This window comes from Magnolia sinica, chromosome 17 (genome assembly GCF_029962835.1).
Source record: "Magnolia sinica isolate HGM2019 chromosome 17, MsV1, whole genome shotgun sequence".
NCBI classification, from domain to species: Eukaryota; Viridiplantae; Streptophyta; class Magnoliopsida; order Magnoliales; family Magnoliaceae; genus Magnolia; species Magnolia sinica.
In genome coordinates, this window is record NC_080589.1 from 49452374 (window position 1) to 49476063 (window position 23690).

Below are 23690 nucleotides of genomic sequence, written 5' to 3' on the forward strand. Positions count from 1 at the left end.
CTGAAGATCGTTTTATTTTGATAGATTGCAATGTATTGAAAATATTGTTGTTATAAATTCTCGATATTGTCAATACGTGTAATTTCATCAGTCCCCTTTATGAAGTTGGAAAAAATCCTTAAAAAATGCAATTTTTGTGAAAATTTTTATTGGGAATCCTTTCCTAAAGGGATGTCGACTAATCGTTTTCATTTTTTTTTTAGAGAGAAGGGGATTTGGTGTGGAAATTGGGATCGGAAAGCTTATGGTACGAAAAACCTAGTCAATGAGTTTTTGCTAATTTATATAGTTTCTCTTTTTTTTTTTTTTTAAATTTTTGGAGAAAAAGTAGAATTTGGGATTTTGGAGAAAAAGTAGAATTTGGGAAAAATGAAATTTTTTCGATTTCACACAATTGACTTGCAATAAGAGCGTGGAAAAATCATGTGAGAGTTCTTGGAGGTTGATGCATAGATTAACAAAACTTTTTGGATTTTTTGTAATTTACGAAAAAAATATCGAAAAATAAATACAGGTAATTTTTTATAATTATAAAAAATTACAATGGCCAGATATTATTTGTGCCTAATATTTATGTAGAGTATATGGTGATCTTAACATTAGCTACACTCATTTATTTAATTAGAAAATAAATTTACTTTTGAAAATCATAAAAAGTAATTTGAAAATATATTTTTTAAATAAATACATTGTAGGAGAAATTTAGTGTAGATAATTAATACGTTTAATGTGCTAATAAACATTCTGAATTATAAAAATATTAGTCCAGCGAGGGGTTTAGAATTGCCTAACAAAAGTGATTCATTAGAATCATAAGCAATACATATTGCCAACATTGACAAAAATAGGAGTGCAACAAAATGATGATGGCACGGGGGAGGGGATCAGAAAGTGCATCTATGATAGGAAACTCGTAGACAGGAGTCTCTGTAGGGAATAGTGCTACGGAAGGCCTATTAGGCAGTGTGGGAGGGGATGATGAAGCGGAAGAGGGGGAAGGAGGAGCCTAGGAGACAATAAGCAAGATAACGTTGTCGATGAAGAAGAGAATAGGGAGGAAGCTAAGCCTTGAATGGTTGCCAATAAATTTTGAGAGTTTTTGGAAGGGTAGGAGTTGCGATGGAGGTGGTGTTGCCCAGAGATCGGGTTACTGTGGGATACCGGGGCTTTGCTTTTATGCACATGAGCTCAAAGGAGGAGCTAACTTGAGCAGTAAAGCTTCTGCATGGAGAAAGTTTTATGGGAAAGAAGTTGCTAGTTCAAGGGGCTCACTTTGGACCTGAGCTTAAGAACGAAGATGAATATCGACCCTGAGATAGGTAGATGAGGCTAAGGAGCCCTGAGCAAAGCATGGGGTTTTTGGAAGATGCAGGGGAGAGAGCAGCACGTCCTTCAGAGATGTAGTAGTTAAGGGAATCGTTTGTAGGATCTAGTAAAGAAGTAACATACGAGTGTGATGGTTTCGTGGAGGGGTTGCGAGCTAAGGAAGGAAAGTAGGTATCGCTAGAAAGATCTAGTGGAGTGACCATGATTCGGGTAAAGTTGGAAGTGCTAAGTCAAGAGCAGGACAATCTGAGGTATTTGTTAGAAGCGTAGACAAAGGAGTACACATCCCTTTCTCAGGTTCGATATTGGTTAGAGGAATGCTATGACCTAGTTTCAGAAGATTATTTGATCTATCCAATTAGGTTCTTTGAGGTTCCAGCGATGGGGATGGAAGATTAATTCCTCCTGAGGGAGTCTCATGGGAGTTTAGTGATTTTGTAGGGAGAGTTAGTTCAGGTGACCCTGCTTGCAGAAGATTAGCGACCGTCATGGTCCGAAGCGTAGTTGTGAGCATTGTTAGAGAACCGTAGGAAATTAAAGGAGGGCCGGGGGAAGGGGTGATGGAGCTTGACTACACTAGATTCTTAGAAAGGGTGGGGGGCCTAGTGGGCCTATATTTTGGATTTGCATTCTTCCAGTTCCTCGAGGCTAGAGGAGCTCAATGGTAGTAGGATCTTTATGTGCTGAGGCCTAAGAAATCCCCAAAGGACTGGAGAGAACTTCTTAGCCTTGAATGCTCTATTAATTACGATTCGACAGGCAAGGCAAGTGGAGGAAAGAGGGCGAGAATGGGTAATTGTTTTGGTCAATGATTATTCTATATAGGAATTTGCGAGGCTTGGGTTGCAAGTTAAAGAGGGCTCAGGTTAGGAAAGTCTGTAGAAAATTGAAGGCAAATATCATTGTATTGCAGGAATCCAAGTTCCAATTGTTAGACAAAGGGATGCTTGACTCCCTCTGGGTTTTTAAATGAAAGGGTTGGGTCGCTTTTGACATGTCTGGGGGGATGGAGGAAAGTTGATTATGTTTCTAGTTCCTTCTCGTTGTCCATCTTGCTCCATGATATTTCTTTTAGTTTGCAGTGGGCTTTTACTGTTGTTTATGGCCCTTGCAGTTACAACTTGCAAGACCAATTGTGGGTTAATGTAATGCCCTGAAAATCGGGGGTCGAGCATAGACTCAACTCCCGAGTTCCAACGCATCATTTATGCAACATAGATAATGATGATTAAATGTCGTCTGTATTAGTGCCTTAAATATGAATGAGATTATACCAAAACATCATATCATACTCCAGGGACAAATTAAAGTGCGTTAGCGGAAGACTGTGATGTGTATATAAACTGTACGAAAGTAATAGCAAGCCCTCAGAGTATGAACGTCACTAGGTTAAATAATTACAAGTTTGATTCAAAATATACAAAAATCAAAATGTGTAATGTTCTCTATCCCAAAACCCTGTAGCCCTGTCAGCGTAACTCCAGGTCTACATGGACCCGCCAGAGAGTTGCATATAGGAGAACTCCTCGTCGTCGTAATAGTCCGGCTCTGCTTCATAAGCATTGCCATCACTTGCAGCTAAGACAGAGTCTGGTTGGTGTGTACAACACCGTCTCAGAACGTGGGAGTGAGTGATCAACTCAGTGGAACTATGAAGCAAAGGTTAACATGTTATCAATTCAGTCAAGCAGTAATGATAAAGCAGTACAACACTCATGTCCTAAGTACTCTTGTTAATGCAAGAATGGTATGTTGTAATGATGCATGCCCTCGCCTGCACTCCCTCTTGCGACAACATCTTACGACGCGGCATGCACCACTCCCAATAAACGTGCACTTCCTCACCAAAGCACCGTGCAATGCGATGCATGATCGTGTTATCCAAGTTCTTAGTTAGCCCTTTTTCATACAGCAGGATTGGGAAGCTAAGGTACCTCCCTTATATCATTTCCCAAACAATGATCCATTCTAGGGTCGTCAGTCCTAGCTAGTCTCATACGATGTTACGGTTCCAGGTCGCTACAAAAGGCTTGTCACCTCAATGCAGGCCTAGCTTATACTCTAGTTTACTACGGAAAGACTCGTCACCTGATCGCAGTCCTAGTGTATACTCGAGGTCACTACCACCAACGCCCTACCAACTGGCAGTCTATTTTCGAAGGCTCGTCACCAACCCGACTGGGGACCACAGCCAGGCTGCGCCGGAGTAGGCCGACAGCTCGAATACAGTGTCCCATACCACCGTATTCGGCTCACGAGTTTGGGTTGCTCACTGGACACTACGGGGAGGCTCGTCACCCAAGCGTAGGCTGACAGCTTGACCACGGTATCCCATACCACCATGCCCGGCTCATGAGTCTTAGCGGATCATGGTACCAAGGTTAAACGGGCTTCGTACTGGTAAGTTGGTACCTTAGATTCAAGCAGTAGCGTCCATACATGGTGAATATACATTAGGCCAATCGGGTTGCTTGACAAGCTCGACTGGTACGAGCATACGTCGAGCCGATCGACATGGAGCGCGCAAACACTCCGTGTGGCCTAACCACTGCCGACAAGCAGCGTACGACTCGGATTCATCGGGCGTGTCTGTCGTGGCTAAACAGCTCGACCACTGACCATAGACCATTTCCGATTGCCTGGACTACATCGTAGCCCCAAACACAATACAAATAACAGTATGCGCAGGTATTAATCAAGGACAGCATATGAAAGCTAAAATCAAATATAAATCTTACTCTAAGTAATTCAACAAACCACATACTACACATGCATCAGACAATAGCATTTCATCCTTAATTCACATAGTAGTAAAATAGGTTATATGAAGGATTCTATAACCATAGATAAAGGAGTTGAAAATCTCATCTCAACACCCTCGTTACAAGTGTTTAAACAAGCATTTTCACATTCAGGCATTTCATCAAACACTTAGGCTACACATATCATATACATGTAATGCGGTAGTTATAACAAGTATTATAGCAAATCCCTTTACAAGGGGTTCACTATGCGTACACCAAGCATGTATTATTAGTCAATGAGCATGGCAAGCATAAATCATAATTCCATACACATTAGAACATTTCAACAAGCACACGAAATGCATTAAAATTCACATAATCTACATATACATGCAATATGTGGAAAATGTCGTATCTACACACATGTGACAGCAATCAAGTCAGTCATAAATCATTACTGACATTGAAAGCCTTGAAAACCATAACCTAAACATTTATAATCCACACCTTACGCCGGTAGACTCGTAACGAATTCAGTTCGTACACCAAGTCTTTGTCTACGGCACCACAACAACCTATAACAGGGAATAGGTTAGCTATCCTGTTGTTTGCTCTATTTGAACCTCTAAAACAGGTTAAGGTTAGGATTTCTTACCTAAGTACGGAGTCGGAATCGCCGGAAAAGCGATACAAATGTGGCGGTTAAGCACGTGAAGCGTCAGGGAAGAATCGCAGAAGCAAACGCCTACTCTCTCTCTCACTGTCTCTCTCTTTCCTTCTCTTTTCTCTCTCCTCTCCTAGGGTTAGGAATTCGTATGGAATGAGAGAGAGGGGTTTAGGCCCTTATATAGGCCCAGAAGTGATGAGAATGGCCCCAGGGCCATGGTATACTTAGGTTATAGCCAAAGACTGGCCGTTTCGGTCCAACGGAGCACATCTGGAGGCCCCTTTTCTGCATGCGGTCGAACTTAAGCTTCCTGACATTGGATCTAGGTCAAGCTGAGTTTTCGGTCTGATCGGATTTACAGATCGACCGCGGAGGACCAGTTTCAGTTCAACGGTCACTGATACTCGATCAGGGCCACAAGTGTACTGACATGTGTTGGAAATTTTTCCTGATCCGAGGGTGTAATTGGGTCAGATTCCGATGGTCTGAATCCTTAGATTTGGCCTGCAAGTGAAACGACTCAATTCACTTAAGTCCCAGTTCATTTCCTAAAGATATTCTTCGTTTCTCACACACTTCGCTCCGGGCTCAAGTTGTGCGCTTCTGGATACAATTAGGACTTGATTTCCGAGGTAGTGGTCAAGTCCAACATAGCGGTCATAACCGTATGGTTTCGTAGTAATCGGACTTTCAACACGCGGTCCAGGTCCGATACGGAGTCTCAAGGTGCTCCCGAGAGCAACCGGGTTTAGAGATTGATTCTAGATTTCAGGGTAAAGTAGCGTCAATGATTCTGCACGTTTTGGGTCTTGCAGATCATATTTAAAGTGATTAGTGCTAATTTCACAGGTACTCTAGTTTAGCACTAGCTAATTCTCGTCTAATTTCTAAAGGATTTGGTCCTGAGTGATTTCTGCCTGAGGTGATACTCGGGTCTTTGTACGGATTTTTCCGAGACGTTACAGTTAAGCTTGACATTGTTAGGCAGAGATGGGAGGTTCCGTGGCTGAAATTATAACGTAGTGCATTTTTCTCATGAAAAATCTAACAACAGTCGTATAATTAGGAGCACGAAAAGTTTTCCTGATTGCGTGGCTCGAGATAATTCACGTGGTCTAATAGCCAAGAAAATGCTAATATGTCATGTTATGATAAACTCTTGGTGTCTGCGGACTGGATTGAAAAGTTCACTTTGGTTAGTTAGCGCAGTTTGCTGAGGATGATATCAGACCATCACCCCATTGTTCTTCAGGTGTTTGTTGAGAATTGGTACCTAAGGTCTTTCAGGTTCTACTCTTCTTGGCCAGAGATTGATGGTTTCATGCAGCTTGTTGTTGATGAGTGGTCTTCTTTCTCGGTTGAATGTTATGTAGGCTTCGGGTTAAGTAGAAAGTTAAAGTTATTGATGGATAAAATTAAATCATGGCGGAAAGAAGTGCTTAGTGCTTGTGAGGCAGAGTTTGATAAAATAGCGGAAATGATCCATGAATTAGATTTACTAGAGGAGAGTAGGGGTTTTTTGGTGGAGGATAGAGATTAAAAAGGGTCGTGTCTTTGGCTAATCAGTCCGAGGAAGAGGAAATTAAATGGTGCTGAAGATCGAGAGTGGTGTGGCTCAAAGAAGGTGATAAAAACACTAGATCCGTCCATGGTATCACTAATGCCCGGGCCCGCGACAATAAAGCATCTAGTTTGATTGTGGATGGTTTGAGGACTTTGGATAAAAGTATGATATGCGATTCCATAGTTCAGTTCTATATAGAATTGTTTTCTGGAGAGTAATGGGAGAGACCGTGGTTGGATTACTTAGATTTTCTAGAACTTTCAAGTGTGGATGCTTCTTTAAAAGTGCCAATGTCGGAGGTCAAGTTTATAGCCGTGATTAGCTCGATGTGTGGGGAAGGCCTTGGCCTGGATGGGTTTCCCATGATATTTTTTCGGAAGGTTTGGCATGTGGTGAAGGAAGATGTGATGGACTTGATTGTGGAATTTTTTGAGTGTAGCCCCTTTTCTTCCAAGCTCAGGTCTTCTTTCATAGCTTTGATTCCTAGAGTGGAGTGTGCAGAAAATTTGAAAGATTTCTGGCCGATCAGTTTAATAGGGTTTTCACATAAAATCCTAGCCAAGATCCTTGCTTTTAAAATCAAGGTAGTTCCATCAAAGGTCATTTATGAAAATCAGGGTGCTTTTATTGCGAGTAGACAAATTTTGGACAACCTGCTTATTGCTCAAGAATGCGTAAATGCAAGGAATAGGGAGAGGAGAAACATGATAGTTTGTAAGTTGGACATTCAGAAGGCCTACGATTATGTGGAATGGAAGTTTTTAGATTATGCTTCTCAAATTAGGTTATGGCTTGAAGTGGAGGGGGTGTTGCCACTTTTTCCATTCTTGTGAATAGATCACCAAAAGGGTTTTTTAGAGCTTCTGGAGGTCTTTGACAGGGGGACTCTTTATCTCTTTATTTGTTTGTCGTAACCGGGGGGAGATCTTGGTAGAATGCTTCAGAAAGGGGGGGATAATGTGCTGTTTAGCAGTTTTAAGGCTTCAATTGACAGACCTCAGATTAGCCATCTTTAATATGTGGATGATAGACTGATTTACTGTGATGTGGATATGGCTTTGGTGGATAACCTTTGGATAATCACTGTTTGTTTTGAAGCCATTATGGGTTTGAAAATCAACATTGTTAAATTTGAGATGTTGGGAATTCAGGTGCAGAAAAGACTTATATCATCTTGTGAACATTTTGGGTGCAAGATGGGGTCTTTTCCTTCGATGTATCTCGGGTTGCCTCTTTTTATTTGGAAGCCGACCAAGCATCTCTTTGATAGGGTGATTGGAAGGATCGAGATGAAATTAGCAAGTTGGAAATCTTGGTACTTATCCTTGGGAGGTTGCTTAACTCTTATTAAGGCAGCCTTCTCTAACATGCCCTTTTAATTTGTTACATCATGTCTTTGGTTCACTACATCCTTATGATCATTGGTTCTACGGAGTGCCCCCTGAAAGAGGATTCTCATGGTTGATAACCTTCAAAGGAGATCTTTTGTTCTTCCTAACATTTGTCTAATGTGTGTAGAAGATGCAGAGTCAATCGGCCACCTTTTTCTTCACTGCCTGTTTGCTTGGAAAGTTTGGGTGCATTTTTTGTGTTTGCTTCATAGTTCATTTTGACTTGGTGATGTTGCAAGTTAGTGGATGACTTTATTTGGGCGTGGAGTTGGCAAAGTTGGAAAAGCTAAGTGGAGGATGATTATCATGGCGTATTTTGGGCAATTCAGGGTGCTAGGAATTGGTGTTGCTTTCAGAATGAAAGGGAGGGTGTCGAGGAGGTTGTTAGGAAAGTTAAGTATTTTGTTTTGGGCTGGGCCTTTATAGCCTTGTAACTTTAGGAGAAGGGGTGCCTCCTCATAAAGGGGGTCGTAGTGACCAGGCTCAATGACTGTTTACCAAAAACATAGGTCTTCGCAAGGTCGTAAGACTATCCATATATGGGGGTTGATGCTTGCCCAGTGCCTAAAGGTCAAGGAAGTTGGTGACCTGAAGACGGGGGAGCCGATGACTGATGCCCTAGTGAATGGCGCCTGTGACTATGCTAGTCCTAAAAGGTAGCAAAATTCCTTGTCGAGTAAATTCCAACCTGCACGAAAGGTGTAACGATTTGGGTACTGTCTCGGGAGTGGCTTGGTGAAGTAGACATGTAAAAGCCATCTCGACTACTAATCTTTTTGTTTAGGCTGGTTTTGTTCGGGTTGTATTCGTCTTCGCTTTTGTGAGCTTCTTAATAAATTTATTGTTCTCTCTTAAGAAGAAAAATGTGAAAAATATTTGAGATGATGTGTTTCCTTTTTTCTTTGGCTTCTAAACATATTGGTTGTGTTATCATTTATGTTTCTTTGATTTATAAATTATGTGAACTAATTTTGAATATAATTGCATCACTTCTGTTAGACAACGCATAGTTTAGGACCTTATGCATAGGAACCTTGTTATGTGTACTTTTTTGTGATATTTCAAATTCTAAGTTTGTAATAATGTCTTTTTTAACATTCCCTGTAGCTTTATTGAAAAATTCGATCAAATTCCTAATATTTTCCAATGTTTCCCAAAAAACAATGATATGTTTCGCGTTACATGCGATACTAATATATTTCCATATCCCATTGGTGGGATTCATGTCTTGACATTGATATTTAAATCATCGCTTATAACTTAGTACCAGGTGACAAGGCAAAATGACTGGGTCTGATGTTGGTGAAGTTGTTAGGTGGAGTCAAGGTGGTTAACTCAGAAGCCAAACCCATTAGAGTGTGGTGAAGGATGTGGAGCTCCTAGTTGGTGGGTGGGCTTGTAAGAGGATTTGGGCATTGACTTATTGATCAAGACTGAGGCAATTCAAATGCCCTTGTTGGAAGTGGTGTGCATCATGGATGTGGGACCTTTGTGCATGGCTTGCGTGTTGTGCAAGGACAAGGCCAAGATTGGGATTATTTTATCCTTATAACTGCTTGGTGGTTTCAAGGAGGATACGGACATGCATGTAGCAGCCTTAGTAGAGTATATGGAAAGCAAATAAACACATTGTGGCAGTGTGGGGCTTAAGAGCAAAGGATGACCGACGAGAGGTAAACGAGGGTGTCAACATGATACTTGGGTGAGATTGTCATGAACCAAACAGTCCTAAGGGGCGATTTCAGTGTCTTAGGCCTATAGAAAGGGGAGGGCTCGTCATTTGGGGGACACCTCAGAAATGGTAAGCACTTGAGTTCTCTAGTGCAATACAAGTTCTTGCCTGAGTCTTTTGTGCCCTCTTCTCTTCCATGTCACTCGTCTACACTTGGGTGGCAGGCAGGCAGGATCGTCCACAAAGGAGATTGCGTATAAGTGCCACACGATCTGTGCTGTGGGGAGCTTTCAGGCTGTTACATGGTGCCATGGATGGACCACTGTTCCAAAATTACAGGAATTCAATGAGCCTACCTGTTTGATTAATGGAGCTCTTTCCTGTTCACTGTTGACACTTTTTAATATTGCTTTCCGTGCGATATTTGTTGGTCATCAATTGGATTGTTCAAATCGTCCGTGCAGAAATAATTTTCCACTGAGGTCTATCAACCTTGTATACCTGACAAATGGCCTTTATCTTGTATTTTTGTGCTATATGTTCTATTTGAGAGCAACACATCAGGTAAGAAAATTGGTGTGCTGCACTAAGTTTAGGTTTCCCTTACATTTATGTTCCCAATGTTGGTTGATTACATATGGTGTTTATAATGAGTTACGGCTTTTATAGCAATATGCTCTACTTAAAGAAAACCACAAAAGAAAATCTTTAGTTACCATTTGGAAAAAATAAAGTAAAAGAAAAAAAAAAAAAACAAAAAAACTTTGAAACAGCACAGGTAGCCTTCTTTGTCTCTCTTGCTTTTGCTACACATGTTTCATGTATCCTTTATGTTTTGGATCTCTGAGCGTTAAAGAGATTTGCTGGATGTTTTTGCAACCTTACATTGTTCACCTTAATTTTTTGTAGGATGTTTGATTTTCATGGTAATTTGTGGCTTGAGTATTCATGATTTATTACATGTGTTTCTAAACTACATTTTGTAAATCCTGGTCCGCAATACCTTTTCCCTTGTTCTCCTGTTTTGTCCTCAATCCTGGTCTTGAATGTTTGTTGAATATTCTTCCCAAGGAATGCTCAAATGCAATTGCGTGTACTTATGCTTCAGGTGCAGCCCAGTGCTTTTACAAGTGGATGGTCCAATTTTTTTATGTGGACCATCCATTATGCTCAATTCACTTCCCTTCAACCACTGTGAAAAATCATAACAATCAGATGATCTCTTCCAGCTGACAAGTTTTCTACAAAATGGACAGTTTTGGATCATGTACAAAAAAATGGTCCAATAATTTATTTGAACAATCCATGGTGGTGCACACCATAGACAGCCTAGGTTCCCAAAGAATGATTTTGATCAGCTGTATGATAAGCGATAACCATCATACCTGTGGCCTGGAGAAGTGACGGCTATAAAAAAACATAGGCTGAAGTTGGATGTTTAGGATCATCAAGCACTGCGAATTTCTTTGCTGAGACACATGAAGAGTTGGCTGGATGTCCAGGCTAACGGCTTGATTGATTCACATGTCTAAAAACCTGGGGTTATCGATGAACCATTTTCATTCTTCTATGCTCAGGTGATCTCTATTCGATATTGCAGTGGTTGCTGACTGAGATGTTCTGTCAAAATCTGGAAACTTCTTCCAATTTTAGGGAACTCTTTTTTTTTTTTTTTTTTTTTTTAGGGAACTTACTAGAATTACTTTATCCAGTGCTTTAAATAGCATGTAGTGTGGTGTTCACCCCTTTGAAGTGTGAGGTGTAAGCTAGCGTGTAGTGTAAGCTACACACTACCAGATTTTTAATCAAGGTGTGCTAGGTTGAACCACTTTCATGATATGTTGTACCAAATTAGACTGATTAATTATGAAATTTAACAAAATTTCATGATATATGGTGCAACCAAATGCAACCTACAGTAATAGGAAAGGGGGATGATTAAGTATAAAAGTAAGCAAGGCAATGAAACTGATTTAATACTGTAACTTATATTATTTTACTAAATGCATTGAACAGATTAACTAATTTTCATCGAAATTAGAACAATATAATATATTATCAAAAACATTAATTGATTTTAATGTTGTAGTAAAAAAATAACTTATAATGTGAGCTATGTAGCATGTAGCGTATGCAAAATTATCATTTAGCATAGTCTACATGCAACTTAAGCTATTTTCATGAGCTACATGGTGTTAAGGCTAAGCTACATGCTACATGGCTTAAGCTATTTAAAATACTGGCCATGGCTAGCTCCAAATTCCTTCCTAGATCAATTCACCTATTGCTGCATGGCTTAAACGGCTTTGCAGTTACTATGTACAGAATTCTTGCTTCCTATTTTTAATCTCATTCTGTATCCTATTTGGTTACAAGGTCAGTACTTAATTTTTTTTCTTGCCTCTTTAAGCCCTTTCTGAAGTTCTGTTGGGTCCTCTTCCTCATAAGAGTTTGGTCCATTTTGGCATTTTAATCTTTCAAATCAACTTTGATTTTTGTGGCATGCTTGGGCTGATTTCATCCCTTCTTCTTGACTGGGACTCAGCAAATGCAATTCCATGGGCTAAATCTGGGCAATGTGCTTGGAAGGCGGTGGACTTAATGGAAGAAGTTAATGACATTGCACAAACAACCCAGTTCTCTTCTCTAATGGAAGAAGTTTAGGCAAATTGGGGGTGGTATCGAAAGAGAGTCTGAATATTGTGGTTAGATACCGTAGAGAGTTTCAATGAGTGAGAGGTTATAGTTGGATCTCTTGGGATCTGTTTGTAATCTTTGTTGAAGTTCTTCTTGCCATTGTGGCTATTGTTTAATTTTTACTTGTGTCAGCACATGATCTAGGAAAAAAAAAAATCTTGGGTAGGTAGGTAGGAAGTATTTTTTTCCCGATATGTTATTGCATGCTCTTTTGGTCCATCCAAGATATGTCTTTTCTTTTCTTTCTTTCTTCTTCTTCTTCTTCTTCTTCTCTCTCTCTCTCTAGTGGACATTGATTCTTTAAGGCCTGTTCTTTGCAGAAAGTGCCTATGCAAATATCCCAATGACGCCGTATGAGCTTCCAGATGGGCAGTAAGTTCTTTATTATCATATTTCACTTTTTAGTTTGTATAATATATTTGGCATGGCAATATTCTGTTTATGTTGTGCTTTTTTGGACTATGGATGTCTACTCCTGGGACATTGTGAGTTGTTGTATTTATTTTGATGATCTGTTGTCCATTTTTATTTCTAGTGGACAGTAGTGAATGCCATTTTGTTAATTTGTCATTTCTTTAGTTGACTGATCTTGCTTTTTAATTCTTGCACTTAATACAGGACGATAGAGATTGGTGCTGATAGATTCAAGATTCCTGATATTCTGTTTAATCCGTCCTTAGTCCAGGTTGGTGTCTCATTAACTTGTGTATGTAGACTCTACTTTTCATCTGAATTGTTCCCAAAAAGTGTAGATGGTGGTGTGCACATTTGTTTCAGCCTTGGTGAGCTTTGCTGCTGTTCCCTTAATTTGTATCAGAAAATCCCCAGTTGCCTTCTGTTTGCGATAGACTTTTGATTGCTTTGATATTATTCTGCTGCGCCCCAAGTCTGTATTCCTAACATATCTACGAACTTGTAAGTACCTATTTTGATGTCACTTGGGCCACTTTTTTTTGCGCTGAATTGTTTGGAGGGAGACTCATGGTTTTGCGTGACTTTGACATTATGGGCAGACATTCTTTGGTTCTGCTTCTTGGTTAAAGTCAGAGAGACTGTTTCTGCATAACTTGATAGGAAACAGAACATACCACCAGAAATGATATAAATTGCTTTTCTATATTTTCTTTATGCCTTTCTCTGTTCTTCCAACTGTGTTGGCATCACATTGTTGGGATTAGCACCAGAAATTTTCTCATGCAGGATGTGCAGTTGGTGTTTAAGGTGTCACAATCTCTCTCTGGCATCACATTGTTGGGATTAGCACCAGAATTTTTCTCATGCAGGATGTGCAGTTGGTGTTTTAGTTGTCACAATCTCTCTCTGGTAGCACATCTGCTTGTATGGCGTGCTCTACACATGCTGTATAACATTTTTTGTTGCCCTTGAAGATTGACATCGTGTATAACATTAGTGATGAGAATAACAATTACTAGCTCTACTCACTCTCAGACTGAGACTAACTTTTTCTGATCATGCCTGTACAGTTTCAGAATATTGCAGATCACTCACCTAGATCAGAAGTTAAAACTTGTCTGAACTTTTTTTTTTTCCTAACATAGATCAGAAGTTAAAACTATCATGTTAAAATTGAAACTGGGTTGGTTACAACCAACGTTAAAGGTATTGTCCTACGCATCTCTCCGCGTACCATGAATGATATGGCTGTATCAGCCTGTATCAACTACATGCCTGATACATGCTGAAATGGGGTGATAAGTCTGGTTTATGTGGTGACCGGTATTGTAATACCACAACTAATTTTCAGTCCTTGCTTACACCTCGCATGCAATCATAGGTCGATATGTGGATAATTTTGCTATTCCAACGATCCAGTGCCTGACTCAGTTTTCAGTTTGAAGATTCTCAAAAGGCTGCTATAACTGATGCATACTGACACCCTTTGAACTGAAGGATATGCTAGCATTAGTGCATCAGTGACCTATAAGTTTTCAACTTGGAGTGAAAGCCAACCCTTGCTTTTGATACCACTAACGGCAACCCATTGTCATCATTATTGTGACCATGTTTGCTTGAATGAACACCAAATGATCATTGTCTTAAAAATGTTCATCCTTTTTTTAAAAAAAAATGTTTCTTCTGTTGTTCCTCTGCTAATTTTAGAGGATCTGGCAGGATTAAGTAGCATCTGACCACTTGTGATATATTTATGAGCTGCTGAGTTGGACACAACTTTTTTGGAGACATATCAGCAGTGTTATTCAGAATATCCTTAAATGTATTGTTTTTTCTTGTTTTGTTATTACTTGTATAACATTTATTTAGTTTTGTTATATGTTTACACAGTTAGTTACATTTTTCTGCTGCGTGTGCTGTGCAACTTACATGAATACACTTTGCTGATAGTAGGGAGGCAAGTAGTAGGTTTGATGCTCTTGCCAAAGTGGGAACCAGATGGGGTCGTTTTCTATCGTGGACTCAATTCTTTGTGTTGTATTGTATTTGTATCTGTGTTGCTTCCTGTATTCTTTATTTCTTTTCTTCATAAATAAATATCTAACCTTTTAAAAAAAGAGCTTTTCAAAATTAGTGCATGACTGTGCAGATGTGTTGATTTTTTATTAGGAGACGTGCAGACATGTTGATCAGCTGAGTATTCCAGGATTTCCACTTCTGAGGCCTTGCTTGCATGCAATTGTTACTGCATGAGCTGCAGGGATTGAAAACATGAAAATGACATGTTTATTTTATTTCTATTTAACCATAACATGCAACATGCCATTCTTTGACAGCATAAACAAGGCAAGTTCTTTTGTTCTAATGCAACAAAAGTTGAATGTATTTGATTTTGAGCACATTTGTAAGACCCAAAGTTATGAACTATTGATGAACATTACACAAGATTTAAGCATAAAATAGTGTACTTCAGAAATAGATGTTATCCATTACAATTTGTAAATGTCCTGCATAACTCCAATTGATAAACATTACACCTGATTTAAGAAAAAAACTGTGTACTTCGGTAGTAGATGTTGTCCATTACAATTTGTAAATGTCCTGCTCAACTCTTATTGGTTTCTGCTTTGACTTTGCATGTTAAGCCTCTCACCTAAGCTAGGTACTGTTTTCTTTGTATGTGTTTTTCCAAGGTCACAGATCCTTTATCTGCATAATGTCCATAATTTTTCTTCTTCTGTGTTAATATGTGAGCAGACTGTCCTGGACTGGGTCCTGACTATTTTAGCGGAATTCTCAGAACTAGTTTTTACAGTGATCAAGAGTAAATAGTTTGCTTTGTTGTCCATTTTCTGTTATTCACTGGATATTTTCATTTTCTGTTTGAATGTTTAGACAATTCCTGGAGTGGAGAGTTTTACAGAATCTGTTCGCGGTCTTCCCCAAATGGTGAAACTCCATTCTCTTGCTCATGCTTGTGCACTAGCTTTTTTTTTTTTTTTCAATTATTTTTGTTAATTTTCTTCTTGTTTGTCTGTGCCCACCCAGGTTATCGAGAGCATAAATAAGTGTGACGTGGACATCCGAAGAGAACTATTTAGCAGTATATTGGTAGCATTCACTATCCTTTCTTCTAGTTATGATGCTTCATATCTGAGAATCGAAGAAATGCATTTATATCGTGAATGCATATTGGGAAATGGCTTTTTCATAGGCAGGTTGTCTTTTCTTTTTGCTAAATATGCAGTGATGTCTTGTGTAGGCTTTCGAGTAAAATATGGCTAGAATAATTTTGATTATGCATCAAAAGAAGAAAATATTTTACATTCCCACCATTCCATGTGATTCCTTTATATCTAGTTATGTGGTTTCATCTTGAGGGCAAAGTTCTACTGAAACTAGCAATAAAAGTCAGTTAAAAGATGAAAATAGTTATTGCTGACTTCCATGACCATGGGAAAAGGATTGCTTATGATGTGTTTAATGCAAAAGGTCAAGGCTGGTATACATGAATGGTAAGGCCTCAAATTCGCAAGAAACCACCATTTCAAGCGTAAAAGTGTTGGAAAGAAATGGTTGGAAATCTCACTTCCTGATACTCCGCTAGCCAAATACCAACATACCGTCATTAAGACAGATTTGTTATCATTATCATAGCTTTGTCCCAGCTATTTGGGACTGACATTTCGGATTGTGTTTACCAATAATCCTTCTCTAAAGGTCCTATATCCACCTGTAGCTTGAATAAGATTATGAACAAGCATCCTCGTGATTGGTTGGTAAAGTTTCTATGACCAGCTGCCTGCCTAAAATTGACCCTCTTTTATCAAATTTATTTACAAAAATTCAAACTAAAATGGCTGAACATAAGATTAACATTTTCCCCCAAGAACAATGAAATCATAGAGAAGATGCTTTTAACTAGAGAGTGGCAAGTTCTTGTCCACATAGAGAAAACATAGGCCTAGACAAACTCGGTCTCTTGTTATTTTCCCCATTTTAGTCAAATGTATAAACAAAAAAGGTTGGCCTGACAGACTTTTCAGCCCTGGCATGCTTCTAGTTGAGCTGGTGCTTTGCCTACTGGCTTAGACACTCAGGTTGGGCATGTGCCTAACTTTGGTTAAAGGCCTGATGAGGCCTGGTCAATGCAATGGACAAACCGCAGCCATGCCCAGCTGTACTCCCTGGTGTGTTTGTACACTAATATTGGGCCTCTTTCACAGGCACATTACTACCTTCACATACCCAGACAAATGAAATTTGTTTTTCTTTCCCATCTTAATTTGGGGAGCAAACAAGATGGTCTGGTCTGATAGACCTTCAGTCTCACGCTGGCCCGTGCCTGACTTGCTGAAAGGCCAGAGAAAGCCCATAAAAACAAACAGGCTCTTTGCTCACGGGCCAGGTTAGACAAGTCTCTATCTTTCGAAGGATGACATATCTGCACCGCTAATTTTGATATCTCTAGCACACACATTGCTTTACAGACTTCAACTTGTCAGAGGTTGAAGGCATGCAGCAGTTCTTTGAACCTTGTTAACTAGTATCCACAACTGGTTCAGTGCAGTATCAACTGATAAACCTTGTCTGCAGTGTCCATTAAAGATTGGAATTCAGTTAGGCATATAGACTAGGTACTACCAAGGAATTGTTTTCATTTCCTACAACCAGATGTAGCAAGGTTTACTGATAACCAGCAAGGTAGCAACTTATGCCATTTACGATCAATGCATGAGCGAATGCTTCCCTCTATTAAGATTGTTCTATCAGCTATAATTTAATGAATCATTTTAATTCAGATGAGATGCTAAGTGTTTCCTCTTTTAAACAGCTTGCTGGTGGCACAGCATCAATGCAACAGTTGAAGGAGCGGCTTGAGAAAGATTTGATAGAGGTAAGGTTCCTGTCAGAGGTTAAAGCTAAGAAACATTTTCATTCAAATGTTTGTACCTGAGTAATTTCCATTCTGTTTTGTACACTTTTGAAGCTAGAACTTTCTAAGATCGTTTCAGTGGCTAAAATTTCTAGTGAGAACTAACCTAACCTATATTTTAGAATGTTGATGTCTTGTTTAAGACAAGATTCAACTAAGTTGGTTTGCTGGTCTCTTTGCTGATTCACATTCCTTTGTAGGAAGCACTTTGTGGTGCATGACATGCAAATAAATCCTTATTAGTCGCATGCTGCTTAGTTATCTTGTTTACTACTAAAATATGTTGGAATATGAATGTCTCCATTTAATCATCATCATCATTGTCGACGTCATCATTATAATCATTTAAGCCTTATCCCAATTAATTGGGTTGGCTACATGAATCCTGTTTTGCCATTCCACTTTATCAAGGGCCAGACCTTCAATTAGACCATAGTTCATCAAGTCTTTCCTTACTATCTCTATCCATGTCCTTTTAGGCCTTCCCATTGCCCTTTTAGAGCCTTTAGCTTGTACCAATTCACTCCTAACTGGCACGAATTTGTTGCACACAAACAAACCATAAGTCGACTTTCCCTCATCTTATTACCTATTGGTGCTAATCCTAAGTTCCCTCAAATGCATTCATTTCTAATTCTATCCTTGTCTTGTCACTCTTCCATTTCAACATTCTCATTTCAGCCACACTCATCCTATGAACATGTTGTTCTTTGAGTGCCCAACATTTTGTTTCACAAAGCATGATTGGTATCTTTAGGAAAAAAAGGCATGACTTGTCTTATGGCTATATATTATAAAATTTCCCTTTCAGTTTGAGTGGTTCACGACAATCACATAAAACTTTAGACGCACATCTCCATATCTTCCACCCAACTTGAGTTCTATGGGCAACATCCTTTTCAATCTCTTCACTCTCATGAATTATTCACCCATGGTACAGAAAGTGGTCATTTCGGGAAACTTCTTGGGCATCAATATTAATTATTTCCTCGCACCCGATATACCGTCTTAGTCCGACTAATTTTAAATCTGAAACGATAATTGGGAATTCACGTCTCCCTGCTAGTGGTTCTCACATTTGTTATTGCTCCCTCATACATATCTTTAACAATGTCATTATATCCTTTTGACACTCTCTTCCCGCCGCCGCAACCCCCCCCCCAGATTAAAAAATAAATAAAAATAAAAATTAACTCTCAGTGTTAACCCTATCAAATATTTTCTCTAAGTCAATAAGGACCATGCGAAGATTCTTCCATCTCTCCCTTTATTTATCTATCAATTGTCTAAGTAGGAAAATAGCTTTGGTAGTAGACCTTCCAGGCATGAAACCAAATTGATTTTCTAATACATTCGTCTCATGATTTAGTCTTTGCTCAATCTCTCTCCTAAAGTAACATAACATGGTTCATAAGTTTAATCCCATGATAGTAGTGCAGCTCTGTTTGTTTCATGTGTTCTTATAAATAGGTACAACAATACTTTTCCTCCATTCATCTAGCATTTTCTTTGAACCTACGTTCTTGTTGCACAACTTTGTCAACCGAAATAACCTAGTCTCTCCTATACACTTTCAAACCTTCATTGGTATACCATTTGGTCCAAGGGTCTTTCCCATTTTCATATTGCTTATATCTTCTTTCACTTCAGATATCCTTATCCTACAAAAGTATCTATGGTATCTGACGTCATTTGAATTTATGGTTCCTTCTATCCCTATTCTCTCAGAGTGGTTGTCATTTAACAAATTCTAAAAATAGCTTCTCCAATTTTCATTGATCTAATTGTCTTTTACTAGTACCCTCTGGTGCTAAACTATTAAAAAATGATTATATAATGGCCATTACGATTGTTACTTAACTGTAGCCATGGGCATCGTTAAGCATCACCGGGCTATAACGACCATTATGGTAAAAATGGCTTGTAACAGCCGTTACAGGGCTGATACAATATATATATATATATATAAATGGTCGTAATGGGCATTACTGCTATGGCCTGTATTGTAACGGTAATTACAGTGAATGTGAAACCGTTAATATTATTGAGTACCTTGGTTAATGCATCTACTATGATCTAAGTTACTACCCTCTCTCTTAGTTTTGCAAGTTTGAAGACATCTTTCTCACCTTCTTTTGCTCCTAACCTGTTATAAAGATCATCATAGGCCTTACATTTAGCTTCACTTGCTACTTTCTTAGTAGCCTTTTTGGCATTTCTATTTCTAGTGTTTCGACCAAATTTTAGGCTAATCTGGGGGGCACACATCTATTACTAGTCTTTCGACCAAATTTTAGGCTAAAAATAGAACTCAGGTGGGCAATAAGAGTGGAAGATGAATCAGTGGCAGCAGAAGATTGTGCCAGATAAGGGAAAGATCGCAATGGCTACACACTTGAGGATGAAGATGGACCCTCCTGGACAACGGTCGCTTGTCGATAACCAAGCATACTTATGGAGGTAGTAATGCAGGGTCATTTTCACACCGGGCTCAAGTGGGGTGGCCTGTGGAATGCAGGGCACACTCGGGGTGGGCGGCCTGTGTGAGGAGGGTGCCTCGTGTGAGGCGGAACCTATGTGATGTAGGGCCCACGAGGGGGGTTCGGTCGATGACCTAACCCATGAAATGTGGGGCCTGGGCTATTAGATAAAGGATTGATTTGCCACGCTCTATCAGTTTGAGCTTTTAGAGCAAGTAGTTAGTTGTCTTGCATCAGGTAGATAACTCCCATTACTTGAAGTTGTTCGTGGAGGGTTTCCCAGAGGGATGGGCTCCCATCAACTTCTCTAGGGTGTTTGGAAGGGCTAAAGCTGTAATGGAAGTTTTCGTCCCTAAGGACAAGACCACGGGGGGATTGCGGGGCTTTGTGTTTGTTAGAATGGGTTCTGAGGAGGAAATTGCTCGCGTAGTGGAGACGCTCCACGGGGAGAGCTTCGCGAGAGGAAACTTCGGGTCCAAAGAGCCAGGTTCAGTCTTGAAAGCAGGAACTGGGAAGGGTAGCTCACAGACGGTAAATACGTCACCTAAAAATCTCCACCCCAAAGCCCTTCCCAGAGTGGTGAGGAAAAATCGCAGCAGGAATCGACTATCACGGAAGGTCTTATGTCCTTAATAAGGAAGTCTTGCGAATGGCTTCAGTTTGCGGTAGCCCTCATTAGTATAGAAAACACTACCATCCATCAGATAAGAAAGTGGCTGGATGAACGTTGCTGGCTGAAGCCGGAGATGTACGTGATAAAGCCCATAGGTTGGAGCGAGGTATGCTTGCGTTTAAGTCCGTCGGTAAACATTGACGAGGACTTCTCTATTTTTGGGATGGAAGAAGCCTGGTTCTTGATTTGGGGTGTGCGTCTAGAATGTCGGTTCAGGGATTTCTTCGTGGCGGTAGCTGGTTGCTTGGGGGTAATCTCTGCAATTGACCCTGCAACAAAACTTGGGTAGGAGCTAGGAGTTAGGGTGTGAGTGTGGAGAAAGAAAGGCCTGGAGACTCCCAAGTCCAAGAGGAAGATGTGAATGCGAATGTTTTGCGATGGGGGGACTATTGGAAAAGAAGGGAAGGAGGCAGGGAGGCGGGTGACCATGGATGCAATAGATCAGAAGTTGACTGTACATTGGATGATTGCAATCGAGTATCAATAAGGGTAAGTCCTACGCAGTGTTTTAAATAGCGGTAGCGTGATGCGTAGCGCTCAGCCCTCTATAACGTGTAGCGTAAATACGTAGCGTGTAGCGTAAGCTACACGATACTTCTATTTTTTTAATTTAAAAGTAGGTTAAATATAATAAATAGTGAAAAAAAAAAGAAAAAAATTATAAAAATGCCTGAAAGATGATTCATTTTATCAATTCTAAGCATGTTCAAAAAAGTTATTAGTTATCATTTATCAAAAGCCAATCCACATATATAAGCCAAATCAAATAATTATCACATCAACAACTTTCTAAGCAAACCACTTTAATTTATAATGTCTAATTGAAAAGAAATAAAAATCCCATAGGTTAAAAGTATCAAGTATAATATAAGTGTCACATTCCTCAACATTAAAAACAAAGAAAATGTGAAAAAAATAACAAAAAAATAAAATAGTAAAAATATACATTGTAGCTTACGCTACGGACGCTACGCTACAGGGGATTTACGCTATTTGGAACGCTACGTAGCGCTACGGCCACGCTACGCTACGTAGCGTACGCTACCGCTACGCTACGGGCGCTATCTGAAACGCTGGTCCTACGTGCTCAATTTTGTTTGGGCCAAAGAAGGTCAGTGCCAGGATAGCTCCGCTACGAACAACGCGTGGTGTTTCGGAATCCTCGGGAGCGATTTCCGTTCCTTCCTCTCGCACGCCTTCTCCTTCGCAGGCAGTTGTGGACCCAAACCTCGATCTAAACTGTAGGCATGGATCCTTTTCAGTGGCTGGGATGAGCATAATGGACACATTCCTAGATCTGGTAGCTTCGGGACCCGACTCAGATCTGATCCAGCGACGTGGCGCATATCCAAGAGAAGGAGAGACAACTAGTGTCTCGTGTCGTGATTTGGGTGGTTCGTGCGTGCTGCCTCGGATGTCGAATCAAGAATGGGTGAGGGATAAAGTCGATGCTTCCATGTTTAGGGAGGAGACCATCCCTCGTGCGACTGAGTGCCATGGTGGAGACTCACGTGTGGAAACTCTTTATGATTCGGCTCGTGTATGACTCCTTAAACAGGAGGCACATGCAACTCCCTTTGTAGTAGAAGAAAGTGGACCCATGTTTCTATCTAGGGAATTCTAGACCCCTCTTGACTATGAAGAGTTGTTGGCTTCTAACTCTAGGAGTTCGATAGATTCTTAAAGCGATTCCTCTTCTGAGCCAGAGACGCTACATGGTGATGGCATGGCTGCATTAGTGCCTTATAGTAACATTTCATAGGACGATGATGATAGCTTAGAGGTCTAGATGGCAACAAAAGAAGTAGAGCAGGAAGGGGGAGACGATACGACAAATGAAGTCCTCCAAGACGAATTAATCGAAGAAGCCCCGCTAGTCACACCTCTATGCTTGGAGAGGATGAATGAAGCCCTTGGTTTGAGATGCATAACGATTACGGAGGGCTACGAAATCGACGGAAGAAAATTTCTGATCTCTGCAAATCAATTTTGATAGACTATGGATGTTTTAGAAAGGGTAGGGGGGTTGGTGGGGATGACCTACGGAGCCCAAGAGGAAGACGTTTATGAGTTTTTTCATCATGTGCAAAATAGGGCTTCACGAAGTCACCGTTTGATTCTGATTGTGGGGCATTCCATGCATCTGCTGGAAGAGGCTTTCCTGTGGGCTGGGAGAGTAGCCGCCTCTTCACTCTTCTTCAGTCGATTCAAATACCGAATCGTATCACTTGGAGAGAGGTGGAGTGACAACCAATTTTGGTATGTTGGGAGATATCGTTATTGTTGAACCCAATGCCTACATTTCATTTGCGGGTAAAAGAGTAATTGAACAAACATTGAATAAGACATCACCTGAAGGTTCCCAAGCAGCCGAGTATTCATTCGGTTGGGGGCCGTGCCGCCCTGCCATGTACAAAAAAATGGTCCAATAATTTATTTGAACAATCCATGGTGGTGCACACCATAGACAGCCTAGGTTCCCAAAGAATGATTTTGATCAGCTGTATGATAAGTGATAACCATCATACCTGTGGCCTGGAGAAGTGATGGCTATAAAAAAACGTAGGCTGAAGTTGGATGTTTAGGATCATCAAGCACTGCGAATTTCTTTGCTGAGACACATGAAGAGTCGGCTGGATGTCCAGGCTAACGGCTTGATTGATTCACATGTCTAAAAACCTGGGGTTATCGATGAACCATTTTCATTCTTCTATGCTCAGGTGATCTCTATTCGATATTGCAGTGGTTGCTGACTGAGATGTTCTGTCAAAATCTGGAAACTGCTTCCAATTTTAGGGAACTCTTTTTTTTATTTTTTTTATTTTTTTTATTTTTTAGGGAACTTACTAGAATTACTTTATCCAGTGCTTTAAATAGCGTGTAGTTTGGTGTTCACCCCTTTGAAGCGTGAGGTGTAAGCTAGCGTGTAGTGTAAGCTACACACTACCAGATTTTTAATCAAGGTGTGCTACGTTGAACCACTTTCATGATATGTTGTACCAAATTAGACTGATTAATTATGAAATTTAACAAAATTTCATGATATATGGTGCAACCAAATGCAACCTACAGTAATAGGAAAGGGGGATGATTAAGTATAAAAGTAAGCAAGGCAATGAAACTGAT

At 40.0% G+C, this 23690-nt stretch overlaps 1 protein-coding gene across 2 annotated transcripts in view; it reads left to right on the forward strand.

Moving 5' to 3' along the window:
• Positions 1-23690, forward strand: part of LOC131231711 (actin-related protein 4) — a 131106-nt gene that overhangs the window by 72154 nt on the left and 35262 nt on the right. The window contains exons 14-18 of one of the 2 annotated variants that reach the window (XM_058228000.1): positions 12382-12433; positions 12680-12746; positions 15371-15424; positions 15524-15586; positions 17310-17447. In XM_058228000.1, coding sequence (XP_058083983.1) covers positions 12382-12433; positions 12680-12746; positions 15371-15424; positions 15524-15586; positions 17310-17432 — 359 coding nt within the window. In that variant the 3' untranslated portion in view covers positions 17433-17447. Of the gene's footprint in view, positions 1-12381; positions 12434-12679; positions 12747-15370; positions 15425-15523; positions 15587-17309; positions 17448-23690 lie in introns of those variants that run through there. The other variant, XM_058228001.1, reaches the window with a different exon arrangement.